The 22,651-nt window shown below is 33.4% G+C and overlaps 4 protein-coding genes across 8 annotated transcripts; 2 read left to right on the top strand and 2 right to left on the bottom strand.

Annotated features, from left to right (window-relative positions):
• Positions 1-8,188: 8,188 nt before the first annotated feature.
• On the bottom strand, positions 8,189-9,979 carry LOC130497507 (uncharacterized). Of its 3 annotated transcripts, XR_008936487.1 has the most exons (5): positions 9,747-9,979; positions 9,409-9,461; positions 9,230-9,289; positions 8,919-8,975; positions 8,189-8,626 (listed from the first exon to the last, which is right to left on the bottom strand). XR_008936487.1 is itself a non-coding variant. In XM_056990366.1 (3 exons), exons 1-3 carry the CDS (start codon positions 9,354-9,356, stop codon positions 8,499-8,501), a joined length of 312 nt encoding a protein of 103 aa, XP_056846346.1. In that variant the 5' UTR covers positions 9,357-9,402; the 3' UTR covers positions 8,189-8,498. The 3 variants fall into 3 exon arrangements, 1 of the variants encoding a protein (XP_056846346.1); XM_056990366.1 differs by lacking the exons at positions 9,409-9,461; positions 9,747-9,979 and having other exon boundaries at positions 9,230-9,402; XR_008936488.1 differs by lacking the exons at positions 8,189-8,626; positions 8,919-8,975 and having other exon boundaries at positions 9,046-9,289; positions 9,409-9,506.
• Positions 9,980-11,955: 1,976 nt separating this feature from the next.
• On the top strand, positions 11,956-15,720 carry LOC108814106 (vacuolar cation/proton exchanger 4). Of its 2 annotated transcripts, XM_018586601.2 has the most exons (12): positions 11,956-12,459; positions 12,664-12,731; positions 12,877-12,905; positions 13,033-13,229; positions 13,330-13,596; positions 13,695-13,847; positions 14,088-14,204; positions 14,339-14,392; positions 14,847-14,963; positions 15,053-15,143; positions 15,260-15,302; positions 15,609-15,720. In XM_018586601.2, exons 1-12 carry the CDS (start codon positions 12,166-12,168, stop codon positions 15,610-15,612), a joined length of 1,434 nt encoding a protein of 477 aa, XP_018442103.1. In that variant the 5' UTR covers positions 11,956-12,165; the 3' UTR covers positions 15,613-15,720. The 2 variants fall into 2 exon arrangements, with proteins under 2 accessions (XP_018442103.1, XP_018442102.1); XM_018586600.2 differs by lacking the exon at positions 15,609-15,720 and having other exon boundaries at positions 15,260-15,589.
• A 595-nt stretch (positions 15,721-16,315) lies between these two features.
• Positions 16,316-17,708, top strand: LOC108814107 (uncharacterized protein At5g01610-like). Its single transcript, XM_018586602.2, has 3 exons — positions 16,316-16,563; positions 17,024-17,078; positions 17,205-17,708. Exons 1-3 carry the CDS (start codon positions 16,477-16,479, stop codon positions 17,573-17,575), a joined length of 513 nt encoding a protein of 170 aa, XP_018442104.1. The 5' UTR covers positions 16,316-16,476; the 3' UTR covers positions 17,576-17,708.
• Positions 17,709-17,911: 203 nt separating this feature from the next.
• On the bottom strand, positions 17,912-22,073 carry LOC108814105 (uncharacterized). Of its 2 annotated transcripts, none has more exons than XM_018586599.2 (10): positions 21,922-22,073; positions 21,522-21,686; positions 20,744-21,408; positions 20,405-20,482; positions 19,995-20,322; positions 19,657-19,856; positions 19,488-19,564; positions 19,278-19,379; positions 18,785-18,974; positions 17,912-18,688 (listed from the first exon to the last, which is right to left on the bottom strand). In XM_018586599.2, the coding sequence occupies exons 2-10, from the start codon at positions 21,631-21,633 to the stop codon at positions 18,599-18,601; spliced, it is 1,842 nt and encodes a 613-aa protein (XP_018442101.2). In that variant the 5' UTR covers positions 21,634-21,686; positions 21,922-22,073; the 3' UTR covers positions 17,912-18,598. The 2 variants fall into 2 exon arrangements, with proteins under 2 accessions (XP_018442101.2, XP_056847041.1); XM_056991061.1 differs by having other exon boundaries at positions 21,918-22,018.
• Positions 22,074-22,651: the final 578 nt, after the last annotated feature.

Below are 22,651 nucleotides of genomic sequence, written 5' to 3'. Positions count from 1 at the left end.
TCCCTGATGTGCAAGAAACAATGAAAAGAAGAATCACACAAAAACTTATAAATAAAATGGGCAACAATAGGGGATAAGATAGTCAGGGAAGTGGTCCGTTTTCTGATGGACCGTGTTGAAAGTCAACAAATATTACATGACATGCACTGGACTTTGCTCCCATCTGTCATCCCACGTAGATCAATACTATTAAAAAAAGAAAAAAAATACTAAAAATCTTTTTTTTTTTTTTGTCAACCATTGTATTAAGCCCATGGGCTAAACGTGATTACAAATGGAAATCAAAATTATAAACCCAATACATTTGATAAGCCCACCCGCAAACCAAACTCTAAAGATAAGGATGACCAGATACAAACCATCTGTCCACCACGTGTCAATTATCAAAACAAGGTGAGAGCTACGTGTTACGTCGGGGCTTTGAGTCGCTTCTTTGCCGGATCCGCCGCCAGCTCCGATGGCCAAATCATTTCCAAACTCAGAAGATCAACTCTAATTTTGATTCCATTTGCTTGCCTCACTCCCTTATACGCTTCTGCCTCCAGAGATCTTCATCACTTACACCGGATGTGGATTCATCAAGAAGCTTCAATCAATTGGGTTCAGCCATCGTCGAAACACTTACAGAAAGCAAGCTTCAACTTTTCTTAAACTGGACCAAACGATGAAGACAAACATGCAAAACTCGATTCTTTATCTTATTAAAATACTTTGCTTAAATTTTTACAAGCAAAGATTGACATCTTCTGAAGATAGAGATCAAGCATAACCGACAATAAGGATAGGACCTCAAAAAAGCAGTAGGGATTTAAGATGAAGAAAGAGAGTAGAAGCATTAAGACTTTATTAAAATCAAATCAAAACCGAAGATAAATGATTAAGAGTGATGAAAAGCTTCAGTTTGATTTGAAAAGAAAAACACAACAAAATTCCGCAAACGGAAACTACAAATCGCCTAAGCGAAAAGAGAATTCGCCATGCGAAAGTCAAAATCGATCCTAAGATCGAAATATTTACAAAAAAATACTAAAAATCTACTTAAACAAAAAAGCCTTTTATTAATTATATCAGTAGATGGAAAAATAAAATAGAGTTACATCTATTCATTAGTATTTATAGACCACTAATAATCTCCCTAGATATTTCCTAATAATTACCATATGTCCGATTTTGAATTTGAACATCATTAAAATCCTTGCAACCATCATTAACAATAAATCTACCATAACTACATAAATATTCATTGATAGTTACCTTTACTTTTCTACGAGAGTTATAGTGTTTTCATTCTAATTTTAATCGACTGTTAATATATCACCAAAACCAAAATTATACCGAAATATAATCATATATATAATAATTTATAAAAATATGTCTACAGTATTAAAAGAAAATCATTATAAAAATTTACTAGAAAATATTACTGAACCAATGTATAACTATTTTATTATTTTTTGATCCGACCACTAATTACTCTAAACATACAAAATGTAAAATATTTCAAATGACTCCAATTATTACTCCTTATTTCATATGATACATGTCTTTTCTAAAATATTTTATCACCTAACATTGTGCTTATTATGCAATTTTGTTATACACCATATTTATGTTCAATAAAGACCTACAATATTTATAAATTAATTATAAAAGTGATTATATTACCAAAAATACAATTTAACAATTTTAAATTTCACCGAAGCCCGAAATTATAACCAAAACTCAAATCTAAAACTCAGAAAATATTTGTAATACTGAAAACATATCTTAAATACTCCTTCCGTTTCTAAAAATTACATGTACTAAATACATATTTTTGTGATTATCTATTTTCAATAAATCTAAACCAATAATAATTCAGTAAATGCAATTTTTTTTGAAGTTTACGATTAATCATTATTGGTTGATAAATTAGCTCATTTTTTAGTCTAATCGACTGGAATATTACTATAGTTTTATAATTTAGCTCATTTTTATTGGATCAACACAACAGTTTTGAATTCCATTTCTTAAAAATAATAATACTAAGAGGTTTTAGTTTTTGATTTTAGTTCTCAAAAAGTTACGACAAAAAAAATGTGAAAAACAACATAAGATGATGAAAAATAAACTACTAGGATAAAACCTGTGTTTTGTGTAGAGTCAGCTTATATAATAAAATTAAAAATATATAGGATTAACAAATTAAATATGTATATATGTTTGAATTTTTAATATGCATACAATTATGTATTCTTTACATAATTATCTATATATTGGATTGACCATTTGTAATTGTAATTGTGAACAAAAATGTATTTTGAATTTATGATGAATCTGGTCGATTTGAGATTAATTTTTTTATCATTCTATTTATATCTATAAAAATCTTAATGAGTTCATCAAGTGAAATTTTATTATAAAAACAGATCCTACAATTTTTTAATATTTTACTTTAGCATCATTAAGAACTATTTTAATAGTTTTATCACTTTATTTCAAAAATTAAATTACTTTGACCTTAGCCTTCCACATAGTTTTGATTTCAACTAGACAACTAAATTGATGCAGCATATTATCTTGCTTTATGTCGTTAGCTGAATATATATATAAGTTTGTGATCAATAGCTTAATTTGTTTTGTTATAAAAAATGATCATAAAATTGTATTAATATGGATTTTAATTTAAAGCAGTACTTTTAAAATTTTCTAATAAAATTCGAAATATAACATATAAGAAAATTTATATTTTTCTTATATGGTTAATGTGATTATTTAATATCTTTTAATAATATAAAATCAAACAAAAAGATAAGATACAAAAATATCAAAATATTTATTATTCATAATTATTATTTGTTATATATATGTTAATCATATTAGGTAATTCCGTAGTTTTTATCTAAAGAAAGTGCGAGAATATTCTTTTGTACACTATTTATCAATTTGATAATTAGTTTAATAAAAGTGCAATATAAGTTAAGATTGACCAACTTATTTTTTCTAAAAATATGAATTTCATTCTCATAGTGATACATGACTACAAAACAATGTTGTAATGTTTCTTTATTAATCATTCCGCTTTAAAAAGATATATATTTTAAATTTTTCTTATATATTAAGAAAACACGTTAAAATTTGACTGTAAATAAATTGTTTTTTGCGAATAACAATTTTCTATAAGTTTTAGCCAATAGAAATCACTATTAATTTTTTCGAAATTAATATTTTTATTAAGTAATACATTAAAAATAAAATATGTTCTTTTTGATACAATAATTAGCTACGCGGGGTGTGTTAAAGTCCACGTGTAAACGCTCAGTATTGCCGACGTGGCGATCCCCAGAGTTCAGTGTTTAGATATGATCAGTCATTTACTTTCTAAAGATTTTTCTCCTCATAGTTTATCCGCGTGTTTAGCACTACAACTTTGCCACTCATATTATTAAAAATTTAGTTTTCTATGGCTTTAATTTTTGTCTACTTTATCTATCTAGGTGGAAGGGTAAAATAATATGTTTCTTACGCAGACGGCAGACCTATTAAACGAATAGAAATAATAAATATGGACGAGAAACGATTTTTAGCAGAAAGAAGATAGAGGAAGCATGATTAAGTCTCTTCTTGGTAGTAACAACAATTATTCTCTGTCAGCATCTCCACGTGAGTTTTGAAAATTGCTTAATACCAAAAAAACGTTCTCTTAAACTCAAATTCCGCTGCCAGGATTAGCCAATTTGGCTTAGAACTTTGATCCCACCAAAGTTGATTATTCAAGCAGTTGTTGTTTTCTTAAAAACAGTTTGACTTTATATTACGCAGATTAAACAATCAAAATGTGGTGTTCCCCCTTGACGTTCTTAAGTAATTAGTACGCAAAACGGCGCCATGGCTAAGTCCAGCACAGGAAAGCTTTGCCAAATTAAGATGCAACAGATATATTAGAAACCCATAAAACAAAGCATATCTTTGTTACCTAAATATTCCGCAAAAAGCTAGGGGGCGGGATATTCAATTAAAATATCTGAGTCTATAAAGACAAAAACATCCGCTCTGAAGTCTTTTCAGTCACCATGAACAAGATCATCTTTGAAAACTGGATGCTCGTTACCTTTGTCAAGGAAGATTATCTTTGTTCTTTTTTTTTTTCCTTGTCAACCGGGTTTAATGTCTATTGTTGAAACGGCGTTTTAGTCATCATCAGAAGAACATTAAAAAAATACTCAATAATTAATGTCCTACTACACTCGTTTTACAAACAAATGAGCTTACTCCTGGACTCACAATCGGTCTTTGAGAAAATAAGACGATTCAGGTTATGGTTATATCAAGAAAGAAATTGTTATGATCCTTTAATAAATGAGAGTGGACTTAACATAATGAGCCCATATCGAATGATTATACTTTTTAAAAGGCCCATGTTTTCTAATCCTATTGGCATAAGAAGCCATTTATCGCACATCATCGATCGCAGTGTTATATATGCTAGACCATAAAACTCAGGTTTAATTGAGTACTAAAACAGTTAGATCGACAACAGTATGAACTCTGAAACTGACTATGGAGAAACTGGAAATTTAGTTGCAGTTTACTTTGTCTTGATTAGAAACTAGGGAAAGCCCGCCCTACGGACGGGATATGATATTTTGTTCAGAGGTTGTGTGTTAGTTGTATGTACGAATTCCATGTTTAATAGTTTTTTGTTTGTTTAGTTTGCATAATTGTTATTTTATCCTGTTGTTTGTGTGTGAAGATGATGAGCAGAAGTGTTATAAATGAAAACGATTTATGTTTTAAAGTGTGAGATCGATGGTTTGATTGAAAGAAAGATTATTTGTGGGATGACTTATTTACTTTATTCATGGTGGTTGTATCTATATTATAATATTCAGTTCTTTTTTTTTTAATTTATTACTCATTGGGGAGGGGGTGGGAATTACTTGTTTGTTTATATGATTTGGCCTTGGAAAGATTGGTTTGTGTTTTTTTTTCTTTTTAAATCTTTTTATTGATCTTCATGGTTACTTTGTTCAAGGATGAGTTTGTTTGACGTTTAACGTAGAACTAGATTTTGATCCGCGCTTTTGAAGCGCGGGATATTTTACGATGAAAAATTTCACTAATAATTTAACAAATATTTTGGTTATTTTTAAAGAGGGTGTATTTAAAATATTTTTGCATTTAAATCAATATTTTTAAATTCAACCCGATTGTGATTATACCGGTTAATCCGGAGATCTGACAATTCAATTTATGTTTTTAAAATATTCATATTAAAAAATCACTAAAACCCGAGACTAATCGATTAAACTGATGGATGACCGATATGTAATCTAATTGGATTTAAATTGTAATAGTTTCATAATTTGTAATCTTATAATCGAAATTTTAAAGTTCACTATTTTGCAATTTATGAAATTATGACGTTTCTACAAAATTTTAAAGAGAAAATGATAGATATAAAATAACTAAGATTAATTATTGTATTATTTGGAAACATTGATAGTAGTATAAAAAATATATTGTTTGGAAACATTGATAATAGTATAAAGAAATAAGTATATTATTTGGAAACATGGATATTAATATAAAGAAAGGAACATTAGTGACTTAATATATGTTTAACTATAAAGTATAAATGTGTATTTAATTTAAAAACTTACAAAATAAATGTTAGGTCCAACATAATGTTTCTGTTTTAATAAGATAGATTGGTCTATAGAAATATTATCTTAGCCTATGTTTTAGTATATATTGTGTTATCGTATATTTGAGCACAGGGACACGCTTTGATTGGTGACATAAGTTACTGTTGATTAAATAGTTTAGTTTATGACTATAACTAAAAACTGTTACCAACCATGATTTTTTATTTGAACAACACCAACCATGATTTAGTTTTAAATTTTTGTGTTTGTGTTTGAGTTATAAGTGTCATATTTGATGCACAATTTTGAGTTATCTCCTTTGTAAAATTTGGTGATTCAAATAATTAATCAACATCAAGCAACATCAACAGTAGCATTTTTTTAATATCAACTGCCATTTTTTTTAACAATTTAATATTTTGCATGACAATCCTTTAAACCATTTTTTTAACAAAAATCAGATAACTTTTTTACTTAGTCAAAGATTTTTATAAATTTTCTAACTTGATTTGAATTATTTTTTTAAAAATAATTATTTCTTTTATATTCTTTTAACTAAAAATTTTATATATGAAATTACGTAAATATATAAATATGTTCGCCATGATATATAAAGTATATTTCTTTATTTTTGATTATATATATATATATTATATTTTCACTCTATTTTATTAGATTCATAATAAAATGTCATTATTGTTAAAATTTATAAATTTTTATCTTAAATAAAATACTATAATTTATACATCAAAAAGTTACCGATCAGTTATTTTTAAAAAATTAGTAACTCATATTTTTACAGGGAATTATATCTAGTTATAATTTTTATTGTAAATTAACTCTAATATAATATGTCACCAATCAGATATCTACTATTTTTTTTCTTTTTGATATTACTGTGTGTTTGTCGATAATTTATGGTGCACATTGTCTTAATGTATCATAATGACTCGTCACAAGTTATATATGATTTATATCTTTTAAATATTCGTTTAATTTTTATAAGACTCTAATGTGTTTATTTAGTTTTGATAATCCCCATAGGTGCTCCATATTCAACCGGTAGTGACTAAATTATTGGGCCTTAGTGTGTTTTACGATATATGTTAAAAGTAAGTTCATTCAGATGATGATTGACCTCGATAGGGTTGTTCAAGTTTATTCATTTGCTATTTGTTACAACTAATAACAGGGGATATATGGAATTGTATAGTGTGAACTTTTACGTTTCGGACGATAGTATAAAGAAATAAGTATATTATTTGGAAACATGGATATTAATATAAAGAAAGGAACATTAGTGACTTAATATATGTTTAACTATAAAGTATAAATGTGTATTTAATTTAAAAACTTACAAAATAAATGTTAGGTCCAACATAATGTTTCTGTTTTAATAAGATAGATTGGTCTATAGAAATATTATCTTAGCCTATGTTTTAGTATATATTGTGTTATCGTATATTTGAGCACAGGGACACGCTTTGATTGGTGACATAAGTTACTGTTGATTAAATAGTTTAGTTTATGACTATAACTAAAAACTGTTACCAACCATGATTTTTTATTTGAACAACACCAACCATGATTTAGTTTTAAATTTTTGTGTTTGTGTTTGAGTTATAAGTGTCATATTTGATGCACAATTTTGAGTTATCTCCTTTGTAAAATTTGGTGATTCAAATAATTAATCAACATCAAGCAACATCAACAGTAGCATTTTTTTAATATCAACTGCCATTTTTTTTAACAATTTAATATTTTGCATGACAATCCTTTAAACCATTTTTTTAACAAAAATCAGATAACTTTTTTACTTAGTCAAAGATTTTTATAAATTTTCTAACTTGATTTGAATTATTTTTTTAAAAATAATTATTTCTTTTATATTCTTTTAACTAAAAATTTTATATATGAAATTACGTAAATATATAAATATGTTCGCCATGATATATAAAGTATATTTCTTTATTTTTGATTATATATATATATATATATTATATTTTCACTCTATTTTATTAGATTCATAATAAAATGTCATTATTGTTAAAATTTATAAATTTTTATCTTAAATAAAATACTATAATTTATACATCAAAAAGTTACCGATCAGTTATTTTTAAAAAATTAGTAACTCATATTTTTACAGGGAATTATATCTAGTTATAATTTTTATTGTAAATTAACTCTAATATAATATGTCACCAATCAGATATCTACTATTTTTTTTCTTTTTGATATTACTGTGTGTTTGTCGATAATTTATGGTGCACATTGTCTTAATGTATCATAATGACTCGTCACAAGTTATATATGATTTATATCTTTTAAATATTCGTTTAATTTTTATAAGACTCTAATGTGTTTATTTAGTTTTGATAATCCCCATAGGTGCTCCATATTCAACCGGTAGTGACTAAATTATTGGGCCTTAGTGTGTTTTACGATATATGTTAAAAGTAAGTTCATTCAGATGATGATTGACCTCGATAGGGTTGTTCAAGTTTATTCATTTGCTATTTGTTACAACTAATAACAGGGGATATATGGAATTGTATAGTGTGAACTTTTACGTTTCGGACGATAATGGAGATTATCAAAATAATTGAGTTTCTTCATCAGAATCAATCTTTCAAATACCTAAGATAACCAAAATACAGATTTTTGAAGCTACTAAACTTGTGGCTTCACTGGCAGTGAGTGTCAGATATCTCCGGTAGAAGTACATTGATGGCTACACTGTCGCTGACAACAGAGGCCAAATTCCCTCTCTCATCTCTAATCACTTCCACAGCCTCCATACACTGAGCATCCGCAAGGGTCGAAGCGGAAGCAACGACCATGTCAGTTTTAGCCATCTACTCATCCCTTCTAGAGATTGAAGACGTGGTGGTGAAGGCTGCGATTGCAGCAACATACAGATGCAGCCACACTGGCTACAGCAACAGCACCGTGAAAAACAGGGCTGGAACAGCAAGAAGCACAATGTTCCGGGCTGCCTGCAAATAGACTCATGTGAATGCGATTTTCATTATAAATAGTCAACCAATTGAACTTAGAAGTTTTAAGTTATATATACTGGTTGGAAAATCAACATTCCAAAAACTAACAGAACGCAATAACTGTACAAAAAGATGATGTGTAGATGAGAGTATGTTATGACATACGCCAAGATATCATATAGCAAAAGGTCAAGAATCTAACTTTAAAATTTGAGAATATGCCCTAGGAAAACTCTAGTACAGACTCTTTAATTGATTGGACTCTTTTTAGCTAGCAAAGAAGAAGTACCTGGAAAAATACTAAAACAGATAGAAGTGGCTTCTCTCGAACTTTTTGGTGATTGGCCTACAGTTTGAACACAAATAATCAAGTATTAATAGATCCATTCTCAGAAAAGCGATGGAGTCAAAAAAATATATAACAATTTAGAATTCAAGAAATTGTCTTTATGCACAGAATTAAGTGGGATTAATCACCATCAGATCTCTAATAAATGAAAACATAAGAGCAAAGTCCCAAAACAAACTTCGACAAAAATAGCTAATACAATGAGCTTTCTGATGAGGACGATTTCCAAGGGATGAAAAATGTGAAATAACCTCTTCTTAACTCCATCAACACTGCACCTGCCAATCCTTGCCTCCCAGGATCGCAAAAACCTAACCTCAACAGTGGAGAACATCTAACGGACTTCAAATCAGAGAGAAAAAAATTGGAGCTAGCCATTTGTCAGGGAATAAGTTTTAGAAGGTGATTGTTCAGGGGAGAGAAGGCTAACCATATTATAATCAAAGGTAAACCGCCTCGCAAGAAAGAAGCTCACATTGATGGCTAGATCATGTTGTTGGAGTTAAGAAGAGGTTAAATGTGATGAATCTGTAAATGAAAGCGTTTGAAGAATCTCACACAAGGCAAGCAAAAACTTAACAAAGGATTCATCAGGTTGATTTCTTCATTTTTATAAAGCTGGGTTTATAAATGGTAGACAACTGATGTCTACAAAAAGAAGCAGAAAAACGGATGAACTCAAAATCAACATCAATTGGAACTCTCTGAAAACAACGAAAGACAAAATAGCCAAAAAGCAGAGAAAAACCTAAAGATATCAGAAGATACCCAAAGAGAAGACAAAACAGGGACGAAACAGAACATCAGGTTGACTTCAGCAACACAACTACTCGTACGGCGGATAACAAATCCTGCAAAGAACCCTAAATTTTGATGAGGGGCGGGTAGAGAGGATTAGGGGTTGCTCGGAAAATAAAATAAAAATAAAAACAGTACAACATGATCAGGCTTACCGGAAACACTATCAGAATTCATAAACAGGTTAGAGTTCACCTGGAATAATAACAGTACGACGGCAAAAATTAATTCAGAACAATCGATATGTAGAAGTAAACGGGAAATCCACCATGATAAAATCCATCCACATAAAGCTCCCCACCACGTTTTACATTCATAGTCTCTCAGAATCGGAACAGTCTCGCCTCGGATGAGCACGTCCCGGACCTCAAGTCGGAAAAAAAACCTTTGAATTAGCCATTAAGAGAGATGGATATTAAGATTTTAATATGAGTATGATGAGTAGCAGATATCGCGAAAGAGAGAAACTAACCTACTATTTATAAAGATGTCGCTGATGGAACAACGCGATTGAAGATCTTTCCGTTACAGAAACCAGATCGTCACCGTCTCCGCGGATCAAAGAGAAACGAAGAACACAATCAACCACACGGATTAGGGTTTGTGGTCACTGGGCCTCAAAACATATTACAACACCGAACCAAAATAAAGCCAGTACGAAACCAAAAAGAAAACAGAACGTTGCGTTTCATTAATAAGATACGTGTCAGACGCTGGAAGACTGAGTTTCTGACCAGGAGGGAGAAAACTCTATTTTATATAAATATAGAAGATTAAAGCTCCATAGCTAGATGGGAGGGACTATCCGCTGCATCTATCTCGACTCAGTGTATTCTTCCTCCAGTAGGGCGGGGACTAGACGGGCACACGCTTGCCCCGGTACTTGTCAAAGAACTTTGCATCACATACACCAAAATGAGCCAATCAACCCATTAGTCTATAATAGGCACCATAGTATTAGTTTTTTTTTTTTTAACTCAAACTTCAACTTTTGCATTAACCAAATGTTTAAACTCTTACAAGATCATTCTCCACATAGGATTTTAACCAAGCTGGCAAGACAGTATACAACTTGGGAACACTAATCTCTAGAGAAATGGCTTCCTTTGCAATCCTGTCTGCTACTCTATTTGCTTCTCTGCATTGAAAAGATACCTTGCTATTGGCCACCTATTGCCACCATAGTATTAGTTAAAAGTTGATGGAAACGAAGATAACACTAGGCCTAGAAACTCAGGATACAAGAGAATCACCCATTGCACTCTAGAAAGGGGGAAACTGGATATACATGACTTTTGTTGTATGGAATGCATCATCACTCTATCCCACCAGGCTTGTGTTTGGGAATGTTTTTTTTTTTTTTTTTTGCTTCCTCGTGTTTGGGATCGATCGTTTGCCATTGAGGATTGCTCGGTCCACAAATCATAGTCACGTGTTGAAAGGGCTCTAATATCCAAAGAAGAAGCAAGCACCTGCCCAAAAAAAAATGCTTCTGTTTCTGATGATATTTGACTTTGTTTCACTTGAGAATGTAAAATATCACTCTTCTTCCCCCATTTCCTTCATTCTGTATCTTTTTTTTTTTAATTATTCAGTCGGATTAGCCAGTTGTTTTTTGTTTTGTACCCTACACTTCTGTTCTTGTAAAAGACAGTTGGTCTATATATTTGGAACACCGAACACGTTCATGTAAACCACTACATCGGTTACAAGATTGTCGCTGAACGACGTTAATGTGAACCATTTTCTTATATTGCTGCTGCTCTGTACACACAAGTCTTCCTTTTATACAAGTTTAATAGGACTCACGGTTCTTGTTTTATTATTAAATAAATATCGCGAAATTTTCAACTGCAACGTAGATGAATGGAAGTCAAACAATTCATATGTCTTCCATCGAATAAGAAATGGTAATATTTTGGCTGGGACCAAATGCATATAAATATTCAAAGCACGTTACTTATTGAAACAGACAATAAAATAAAGTTGTGGAAATTTCGAGCGAGCTTCGCAGATAATAGACTAATGTGATTTGATTTGTAGTTATTGTAGAAGAACAACGACTCGTCAAACTCGTGTGGAAAGTTAGATTTGACACAACTAGGATATATGACGACAATCGTACATAACTCCTAAACCTTCTTTCCAAAAGGTAGAGGCGTCAGGTCAGGAGATGTTGGGAGGGGATTAAAAAGCCGGCCCTCCTTTTAGGCATAAAACGTTGACCTGATGAAAAATGGATATACAAAGACGTCAAAAACATAAAGTATATTACAATGGAAACGTTCACACATGATGATACAACTAACTACTTGCGTAAAAGACTCACGTTAGGTTTTTAGCAGAGAGACAGATAGAGAGAAAGAAAGAAAGAGAGTCAACGAAGAAAATGTCTTTGATTAGTACGGAATCATCGCCGAGTCTCTCCCTCATAGAGAATGGCGGCGGAAGCGAGAGGCGGACGGCGGAGTTGTCGAGGAGTAACCGGAGAACGGTACAGAATCTATCGGCGACGTCGTTGATGAGGAAGAGATCGGATCTGAAGCTGATATCGAGAGTTCGTTGGGAATTTATGAAGAGAATGTTAACGAACCTTCAGGAAGTTCTTCTTGGCACAAAACTCTTCCTTCTCTTTCCCGCCGTTCCCCTTGCCGTCGTCGCTCACCGCTATGGATATCCACGTGTAAGTTACTCAATCTCCCTCTCCATATATCATCGTCAATGTTTTTTTTTTAAAACATACATATATACTTTCTTTTTCTTTTTTTGAACAACAGATATATAATATTTCTATATGAAGTTTTTCTTGCGTGGTTTCCAGCTAATTAATACAATTAGTTTAGTTTATACCCTATTAGTATGTGTTTGCTTTGTGTAAATAAAACAGGCGTGGGTGTTTGCGTTGAGCTTGCTTGGATTGATACCTTTGGCTGAACGTATCAGTTTTCTCACAGAGTAAATATTTACTGCTATCTAAATCTCTCTTTTTCATGAAATTTTTGAGTTCCCAAATTCTTTTTTTTGTTTTTGAGTTCCCAAATTCAATTTAAAAAAAAAAATATATATATATATATAAATTGTTTCTCTTCTTCTTTATCAGGCAAATTGCTTTCCATACTGGTCCAACAGGTGAGATCATTTTTTTTTGGTATTACTATTTCCCCACATATATATGTCTGTGTGTAGTTTTAAAATTTTAGTTTGAATATATTGGAATATGAAACTAATATACAATTGGATGGACGAATGAATGAAGTCGGGGGATTAATGAACGCGACATGTGGGAATGCGACGGAGATGATAATAGCGATTCTTGCGGTTGGACAGAGGAAGATGAGGATTGTAAAACTCTCACTTCTTGGCTCTATCCTCTCCAATCTTCTCTTGGTCTTGGGCACTTCTCTCTTCTTTGGTGGTCTCTCCAATCTCCGCAAACACCAATCTTTTGACCGAGTTAGTCCTAACTTAATTATATCTTTTACTTCTGAACACTCTTTTAATGTGACTTACGTTTTAATCCAATCTTCATCTCTTTATTTGTTTTTAAGAACAGAGACAAGGAGAAATGAACTGCATCTTGCTTTTTCTGGCGCTATTATGTCATACACTACCAATGATGTTAAGATTCGCAACAGAGGCTGCTGGAGGAACAGCAACAAATGCTACTAATGTTTTAGTAGTTCATCCAACAAGAAGCGAAGATGGATCAGATGTTCTTGTCTTGTCAAGAGCAAGCAGCTTTCTGATGCTCTTTGCTTACTTGGCTTTCCTCATCTTTCACCTCTTCTCTTCTCGTATCACTCCACCTCCTCCTCCTCAGGTTCTTTCCCTCTCTCTCTCTTTCTCTCTCTAAAACTCTTCACAATTGTTATTATCTTGTCCTTATATCTAATGTTTTAAATTTATTAAAAAAAAAAGAGGGAAGAAGAAGAAGATGATGTTTACGACGATAACGTGAGTGACAAGGAAGAAGAAGAAGCCGTGATTGGAATGTGGAGTGCGATTCTCTGGCTTATTACAATGACCCTACTCGTTGCTTTGCTCTCCGACTACCTTGTTTCCACCATTCAGGTGTTTTTAAAAATCTATATAGCCAAAATTTTTGCTGAGTGATAATAAAACAGAACTAGATGTTGAGTTTAGACCTAAAATAGTATACGTATAAGGCATATGAGCCAAACCCTTTTAATTGGCATTTGATTTTTTTTATTTACAAATGTTTTTTTTTTGAATTTTTTTTTTTTACAAACGTTGTCAGCATTTTCGTTTACTAACTGTTAAATACACTTGACTTATATATGAAATGGATAGGACGCAGCAGACTCGTGGGGATTATCGGTGGCATTCATAGGAATAATATTGTTACCAATTGTTGGTAATGCAGCTGAGCATGCTGGTGCTGTCATCTTTGCCTTCCGTAACAAACTCGTACGTTGTTATATTATTACTTCTTTCTAATTTTATAACAACACAAGCAATTCATCAAATCTGTTATATGATCTATTTGCTTGTATTGATTCCGAAAAAAAAATTAAGTTGATACATACTCTTAAAACGTACAGGATATAACTCTGGGAATTGCGCTTGGGTCTGCAACACAGATTGCTTTGTTCGTGGTAAGCTAATTGAACTTCACGATACAAAAATAAACAGTAGCACTAGATGTAACCTGGTTTTTTTTATTTGAATATAATTTTACATTTATTCAAAAAAAAAGAACTTCACGATACAACTATGTAGAGGCTACATTATTATTAACTACTAGAACATCATTAACGCAGATACTCTATAATGGGGTGCAAATTTTTTTCCGGATTAAGAAAAAAAAATTAATAAACGAACCAATCGCGGATCACCACATGTCAGTAGAACCCGCATACAGTGCGAACATCGGTGTTTAAATAAGCTTCAGAATTGATGTTGCTTAAAATTTTCTTCGGATCCACCCACTATTATATTAGCTTTTTGTTAAGCAACTCTCCCTAGTTTTACTATTATAATTTTGACAGTCTGGTGCAAATTAATTATTTAAAAAATTGTAGCTGACAATAGTTTTCATTATAAAACTAGGTACCAGTGACCGTGTTAGTGGCATGGGCAATGGGAATAGAAATGGACCTTAACTTCAACCTCCTTGAGACCGCTTGTCTTGCCTTGTCCATCCTCGTCACTTCTTTCACATTGCAGGTGCGTTTTCTTCAGTTAATTTGGCTGTGATTAAATATAATAACGAAGATTTGTATAAGTTTTGATTGAATACATTCTATGATTGATAGGATGGGACTTCGAACTATATGAAAGGCTTGGTTCTTCTTTTGTGTTATATTGTCATTGCTGTCTGCTTCTTTGTCTGTAATTCACCTTCAGGTACGCTTTGCCGTTTTTCCCCCTCAATTATTTATCTTAGTGTCTTCATCTATCAGCATTACTTCTGTTTTGTACGATTAATAGTATGCCATTCATTTTGTTTTGCACTTTCTCAGTTGCAGCCGAAACCATTACAACTTATCATACATTGACAGAAAGGTTTGTTATGTTTACTAATAAATCATGTAATACCCTAGGCGCTTAAGATCGAAGTTCGAGGGTGTAAATGAGTGCACTACTTGGTTCTTGTTGTCCCCCTATACACAATATATATATAGTCAACAGAAAAATGAACAAAATACCAATCAACCTAAAGAATCTACGTCCAATTGTTGATAAATGTTAAGTTTCAAGAGAAAATCCTTGTGATCTAAGAAAAGTAAGACTTTACTAAATAAACCGTTTTTCAGAATAGATTATATATATATATATATATATATTGATATATGGTTAATGCTTTTGTAGGTAACTGAACTATGTTTGACTCCTTTTTGTATTTATCATATTTTATTTCGAATTATCTGTGTATATTATTACAATTAATATTTTTTATAAAAGGATTCCTTTTGTTACATTATTATTATTTGGGTATTCATCAAGGCCACAAAGCATATACAAATAATCAAATATAAAATCCACTTTGGAAGTAATTAATCATGCTAACGAGATGCTCAAAGTGTTGGAGAAGGCCCAACTGAGCCCACTAATTTGACTGGTCTACCTTGTGGGGACCTTATTGTTTATAGTAATGCCACCGGCCCACCACCGGGAAACAATTTATATAAATCAGTCTCCAATTTCAGTATTCAAAAATCTTGGAAGTGATAATAGATACGCCATGGGAGAAGAGAAATCAATCACTACTTGGATTCCGTTGTATCCCTTCTCTCAAGACCTCCCATTAAATCCAATAATGGGTGTCAAACTTTTATGCCCAATACTTATTTGCAACGGAGTTGGGAATTGCCATGGCTTCTAATATCATCGTCCAATTTTGAAGCACTCTGACTCCCATATCTCCAACTATTGACATTAATTGTTGACAATCTGATTGATATACAGTCTCAAGCAAGGAAGGAAAGAGTGGTAATCGATAGATGATTAATTACCACATGTTATATATATATATTGGCTTTCTGAAATAGTTTGCTCAAAAACGAGTCCAACCGTGGGGACCCAACATCCTTGTTGGTTCCTTCCTATAATTAAGGAAAATAATAAAGAAGCTTTCTTTCGTTTCTTTTCTTGTCTATAAAATTTAGAAAAAGTCTTATTTGCTTTTGCCTTCAAATTTTTGGATTTCCTAAAGAAATCTTTGTGCAATCAAGAATTAATGGATCAGATGTTCAACAAGGTTGGATCCTACTGGTTAGGTCAGAAGGCGAACAAGCAGTTTGACTCTGTCGGCAAGGATGTCACCGTACGTACCCCCTCCCTCCCACAATTATAATTACCAATGCAATCAACAGAATATTATTTGTCTCATAATCAAAAGTTTCATCTTAATCGATTTTGATAATCACCTTACTAATAGTTTCTTTTAATTTTCTCTATACCAATCATGCATGATCTCTGCATACATGTATATATATTTCGTATGGAAAATTTACCTTAATTTTGCAGTCATTTGTGACATTACTTACTAGCCAGCAATATCACGTGGGAGATTTCGAAATGCATGTGATGTTGTGTGATTCTCATTTTCTCGTTACAATTTGTCTTAATTTTATTAGATGTCTATAGATGGTGTGATTCTCTTCTTCTTTTTTTTTTTGAAGAAGAAATGGTGTGATTCTCGTTATTGCCATATTGAATTTACGATAACGCAACTAATTCTCATTCTTCCTTGGGCATATTCTTGTTTTGATTTTTTTTGCCAGTCGCTATCAACGAGCATCGAAGGAGGAACAAAATGGTTGGTCAACAAATTCAAAGGTTATATATCTTGAAATACAATTTTCCATTATATATTTTGATGAACACCACACAGATTACAAGAAAAAAGGTAAGATATTTGATGATAACACGTAAAAACTTATGGTTATATCGATCGATATACAGGAACAATGCAGAAGCCGTTGCCTGAGTTGCTAAAAGAATATGATTTGCCGGTTGGCATCTTCCCACGCGATGCTACAAACTACGAGTTCGATGAAGAGACAAAGAAACTGACGGTGCTGATCCCATCAGTCTGCGAAGTTGGTTACAAAGACTCATCTGTCTTAAAATTCAACACGACAGTAACGGGACGTCTCGAGAAAGGAAAGCTGGCTGACTTGGAAGGGATGAAGACAAAAGTGATGATATGGGTCAAAGTCACAAGCATCTCTGCAGATTCATCAAAGGTCTCTTTCACTGCAGGTGTGAAGAAGAGCAGAAACCGAGATGCTTATGAGGTTCTAAGAGATGGCGTCCGAGCCGATAAATTTTAAATTACTCCATATATCCTGATCAGTCAGTAATATTTTCTTCTCTTTATCGGATTCTTCTTGCTCTTATATTTATATATATAAGAACCTGTGTATTTTTATGAGAGCACTTCTTGAATGTGGACATTGGCTGAATCCCACTATTGGTTTTGTACCAAACAAATTAACGATCAAATCGCAGTTAACTATATACTATTATTATTATTCATGATATGGTCGTTAATTTATATTCTTTTTGTACCTACAGAATTTTCAGTTTGAATTTTGGATATATATAAAACAACATGACAATAATAACCCATTTTAAAACATTAATCAGAATCCTGAATTAAGTAAACCTAAATTAAAACATTAATCATTTATATATTTGACAAATACACAACGGCAGTAGAAAGGATTGCTCTAAAGTAAAGCAGTAGCATTCAATGTTATTCTCTCAATCCAAACATTAAGATAAAAGGGAAATAGATCAAAGTTAATAGATGAAAGAAGAAGCCACACACCTTACATAACGGTTGCATGGCAGTCAGCGTCGATCATGGAACTACAAAGTCGCCAGGTTCCAACCAAAGAAGGATCCCTGCAAGAAGAGAAATGAAATGTAGGAATGACATATCAAGATGGCTTATACAATCTACACGTTTTGAGATGGGATTCAGAGGAGCTAAACCTAGCGAATAACTATATGGCTACTTTCTATTTGACAATCTACACGTTATTTCTGTTTGCTTCGGCCCAACTTTTACGACTCCACTCTCTGTTATATCATTTTCTACTTTTCTTTTTCTTTTTTATTTGTTTGAGTTTCAATGATATTTATAATCTTGTGTTCCAGACACTTTTCCAACTGAAATTTACAAAACCATCATTATAGCAAAGTCCATTTTGCATCCAAAAACACTCTTCCCCCAACGTCTAAATGTTTCCCAACTCCTAGAGAGTTCCTATCAGTGGCTCTCATCTCATCTCATGAGTAATGACTTTGCCATAGATCCAAAAAAAAAAAAAGAGAAAGGCTTTTTCCCTTTACAAAGCCACAGCAGATAGAAAGCCACGCCTCCCCATGGATGAACACGGCACCTTTTCCCACCCTTTGCCATCCTTGAAACACTCAACCTGTAATCAAATATACACACCATCAAGATTTTTTTTAATATTATGTTGTAAATGGTGATGTGCTTTGTGTGTTTAAAGTTGAGAAAGTAACAATACAGTGTCTAAGATGTCTACTCCTTCCCCCTTGTATCCTCCGATCACATATATGCAGTCTTTCACCACTGCCGCTGCTGAATATCCTCTTGCCTCCTTCATTGCTTCTCCCTCTATCCATGTCCCTCTCCGTGGCTCATATATCTCCACACTCGATACCATTGTCGATCCATCATACCCACCTATCGCATATCTGCACAAGCTTTTGTCATCTTTTACCAACTCTTTTTTTTTTTAATCTTCTTAAACTATCTCAAGGTTTTACCCTTTGCAAAATATGTAACTGAAATATGGTCATAAAATAATGGGTCTAAAAGAAACTCACATGAACAATATTTATTCTGATTATATCTAGTGAGTGATTTTGTTAAACTGTTCCATCTTTCAAAAACTTACTAACTTTCAGTAGAACCTACTGTATATTGTTTAGCAGATCATCTCATTTTCCTTGTGTGCTCGTTCCTAAGAGAAAAAACGATGGTGAGAGGAAACTTACAGTTTCTCGTTCAAAACAGCAAGAGAATGGCAGCCTCTTCTTGACTTCATCGATGCAATTCTCATCCACGAGTGCTCTCTAGGATCAAACCTTTCAGCTGTGCTGTTACAAGTAGAGAGACAGAGAGAGAGAGAGTTTCCAGTAAACTCCTTCTTGTTAGTTTCACATTTCAGCAGCGCTAAGATAAAGAGAAGGCTAAAATGTTCTTACTTGAGGTACTCCTTCCCATCAAAACCACCAACAGCATATATGGAACCGTTATGCTCGGTGGCGGCAACTGCAAATCTCTGAGATCACACAACAGTGATAACTGAGACTCATTACTTGAATGGTACTACAAGTCAGCGAAATAGAGAGAAGTAAGCAGGTTGTTGTTTACCTTGTGCTCCATTGACCTAGTTCTGATCCACCTCCCTATATCAGGATCAAGCATCTCAACATCTGAAAAAACTACCTCAACGTTCCCGCCTCCGATTGCAAATATTTTGCCATCCAATGTGGCTCCACCTAAATTTCCTTTTCTGTCGTTCAAGGGAGAGCACAAGCTCCACCCACCATCCGTCTCGTTATATGATTCAACTTCAACATAAGAAAGAAGAGGCAAAGCATAAATCAAAGGTCAGCCTTTTTTTTAATCTTAATTATTAGGGAGGAGAGAGTTAAAAAAAAAAAAACAAAGTAAAGTGAAGTGCGTGATATCAATAAGAGAGGACCTACCTGTGTTCGTCCAACCATTGCCACCTTCATCCCCTCCAAAGACGTAAACTTTACCATCCAATTTTGCGACTGAAGCATTCGAACGGATAGAGGTCATTGAACTATGAGCCTTGACAACATTCCTAGACGGAAAATATGATTGGACTGATGACAATCCTGATTCAGAGTAACCATCAAATCCGCCCAACAGAAGAATTGCTGCCTCAGTTGAATCTAAGTTTGAATCATCTGGTAAATGGATCTCCCTAGTATCACTACTAGTAGCGATTTTGGACTCCAGCATGTTGCAACGCTCTCTCAGTCTATGGATTTCAGTGTGTGCTTCACCCTGTAATAGTAATACCAAAAGAAGAAAAGTCTCATATGGTTTCTACAGACTGAAAATCAATTTGTAGCAAAAATCTTTTTACCAGTTTCTCTTCCAAGTAGCATATCTTGGTTGAATTTTCAATCCCGTATGCCTTGAGTTCCTTCACCTCTTGCATCAACTGGCAAAAGAAATGATAATCTTGTGAGAGCGCTTGATAAAATGTAACTAACAAGTTTGACTTGGAGCATTTCTACACCGCTGATAATGGGGACACAGTACACACACGTGAGAGTTGGGGGTTATCTAGAAGGATTCTGGTTTCTCACGTGTTGGATTAAGAAATAAAGGGAAGTGTTGGTTGACTCTAGCAGACTTTTACACACACATATATATATTTGTTAAACTGGTGCGGATAAGTAGCAAGCATATGTCAAAGTACCTGGATTATTGTATGTTGACGCGGGGATGAACCGCCATCTCCTTTCCCCGCTATTTTACATGTTTCCTCGTCTCTATCTGTCGTGGGAACGTTTGGTTGGTCAACGGTTAGCATCAGACTATTGTGTGGATGAGTAAGGGCGAGATCCTTGAGTTCCTCGAGAAGACAATCCTGAGGAGCAGGTGAGGCCTCCACCTCCACCTCCACCTCTAAGGTATCGATTGGCTCGCTATTGGAAGGCTGGTCCATGTTGACTCTAATATGAGGATGAGGTGATGGAGGAAAGTGAAAAAGCTGTCTAGTGAGGAGGGGTGGGGGGTTAGGTTTGAGAGGAAAGGAAGAGAGGAGACAGATCAACTTATTAGTCTGTAAATGATCAAGCTCGAACCAGAAATGGTGAGAAGAGTAGTAATTATCTTGAATGGCAGGTTTGAATATTTGTTCAGAAAGGGGTTCACACTGTAAGCGAGCACTGATTTGAACCTGAGCAGGAAAAGAAGTTCGGTCGGAACCATTAGAGGTCCAGGCATAAGGATCAATATTGAGATGACCAGGACCAGCAGCCTCGAAAAGGCCATGAAGTTTACGATCAGAGTAGTTGAAAAGGAACAAGGGGAGGGCAGTATCAATGTTCTGGACGTATGAAAAGTGGTTGTAAGGCAGACCTGTTGTTATAGGAATCAAAAATTAGATTAGATTAGATTAGATAGAAAGAGTAGTAGTGGTATTCAGGAAGGAATCAATTCAATTGAAGAGAAGAGAATAGAGAGTGAGTGACCAAATAAGTGTTTGGAGAGGCATTCGTTGATGGTATGCTTGGTGCAGCCAAAAACGACACCACCTAGTTGTGTTTTCGTAAGGTTTCTATGGTTAGCCCTCGATTGAGCCATCCTTGAGAAGCTAGGCTGCTATATATAGTCACTGTCTCAGGAGAGAGGAAAATCTGCAAACACATGGTGTGCAAAAACAAAAAAAAATACACTCAGAATCAGATCAGATGAAGAGAACACAAAACAAAACAAGGCAAAAATCAAGTCCTCGCATTGGCAATTTTTTTTTTGTTATGGGAGAAAGAAAAAAGCCCTAACCTAATGCTGCTAAATGCAATACTCTGTAACAACCTAAATGCAATGCAGCCGGAAACAAACAATGGCATTCGACTTTAGCGTCTTACTTACTTGCAGAGGCGCGTTTAGAACTGAAGAAAATCCAATGTCTCGTCTTGTCTCGTGTCGTGTCGGAGAGTGCGCTAAAGATGGAGCGCCATTACTATAAGCCCCAAACGACGAAAATTGAGTTAGTGAGTGCTCTCTCCTACTTTGTACTTATTTGTTGCATTTACCAACCAACCCCCATATTTTCTTCTTTTTTTCCTTCGTTTACCCAAATTGTTTTAACTTTTTCTTTTTTTTTTGTCAACCCTTTTTCTTATTATAAACACCAAGTTTTTACATAGTTTGATCTCTTTACTCTAGCTGTCTTGGCTATTACATCAACACATGAGATTAAAGAACGAGGTACATGTTTAAACTTGAAACCCATTGATTTAGAAATTTCAACTATTGTCTTGTAGATGCATTTGTTTGCATGCTGGAATCCATGAACTTTTGCAAGGAATTAATCAACAGATTGAAGATTGAAATTCTCCTAGAGAAGTTCCGAGAGTCGCCTAGCGAAAGAAATTTCTTTCCAAATATTAACGTTTTAACTTTTTCTTAACTTCCCTTAAAACTATTCTTGCAGATGCATTTGTTTGCATGCTGGAATCCATGAACTTTTGCAAGGAATTAATCAACAGATTGAAGATTGAAATTCTCCTAGAAAAGTTTCGAGAGTCGCCTAGCGAAAGAAATTTCTTTCCAAATATTAACGTTTTAACTTTTTCTTAACTTCCCTTAAAACTATTCT

Source organism: Raphanus sativus, chromosome 7 (genome assembly GCF_000801105.2).
Source record: "Raphanus sativus cultivar WK10039 chromosome 7, ASM80110v3, whole genome shotgun sequence".
Lineage (NCBI taxonomy): Eukaryota > Viridiplantae > Streptophyta > Magnoliopsida > Brassicales > Brassicaceae > Raphanus > Raphanus sativus.
The sequence above is the reverse complement of the archived record's forward strand: the minus strand, read 5'-3'. Positions and strand labels throughout refer to the sequence as shown.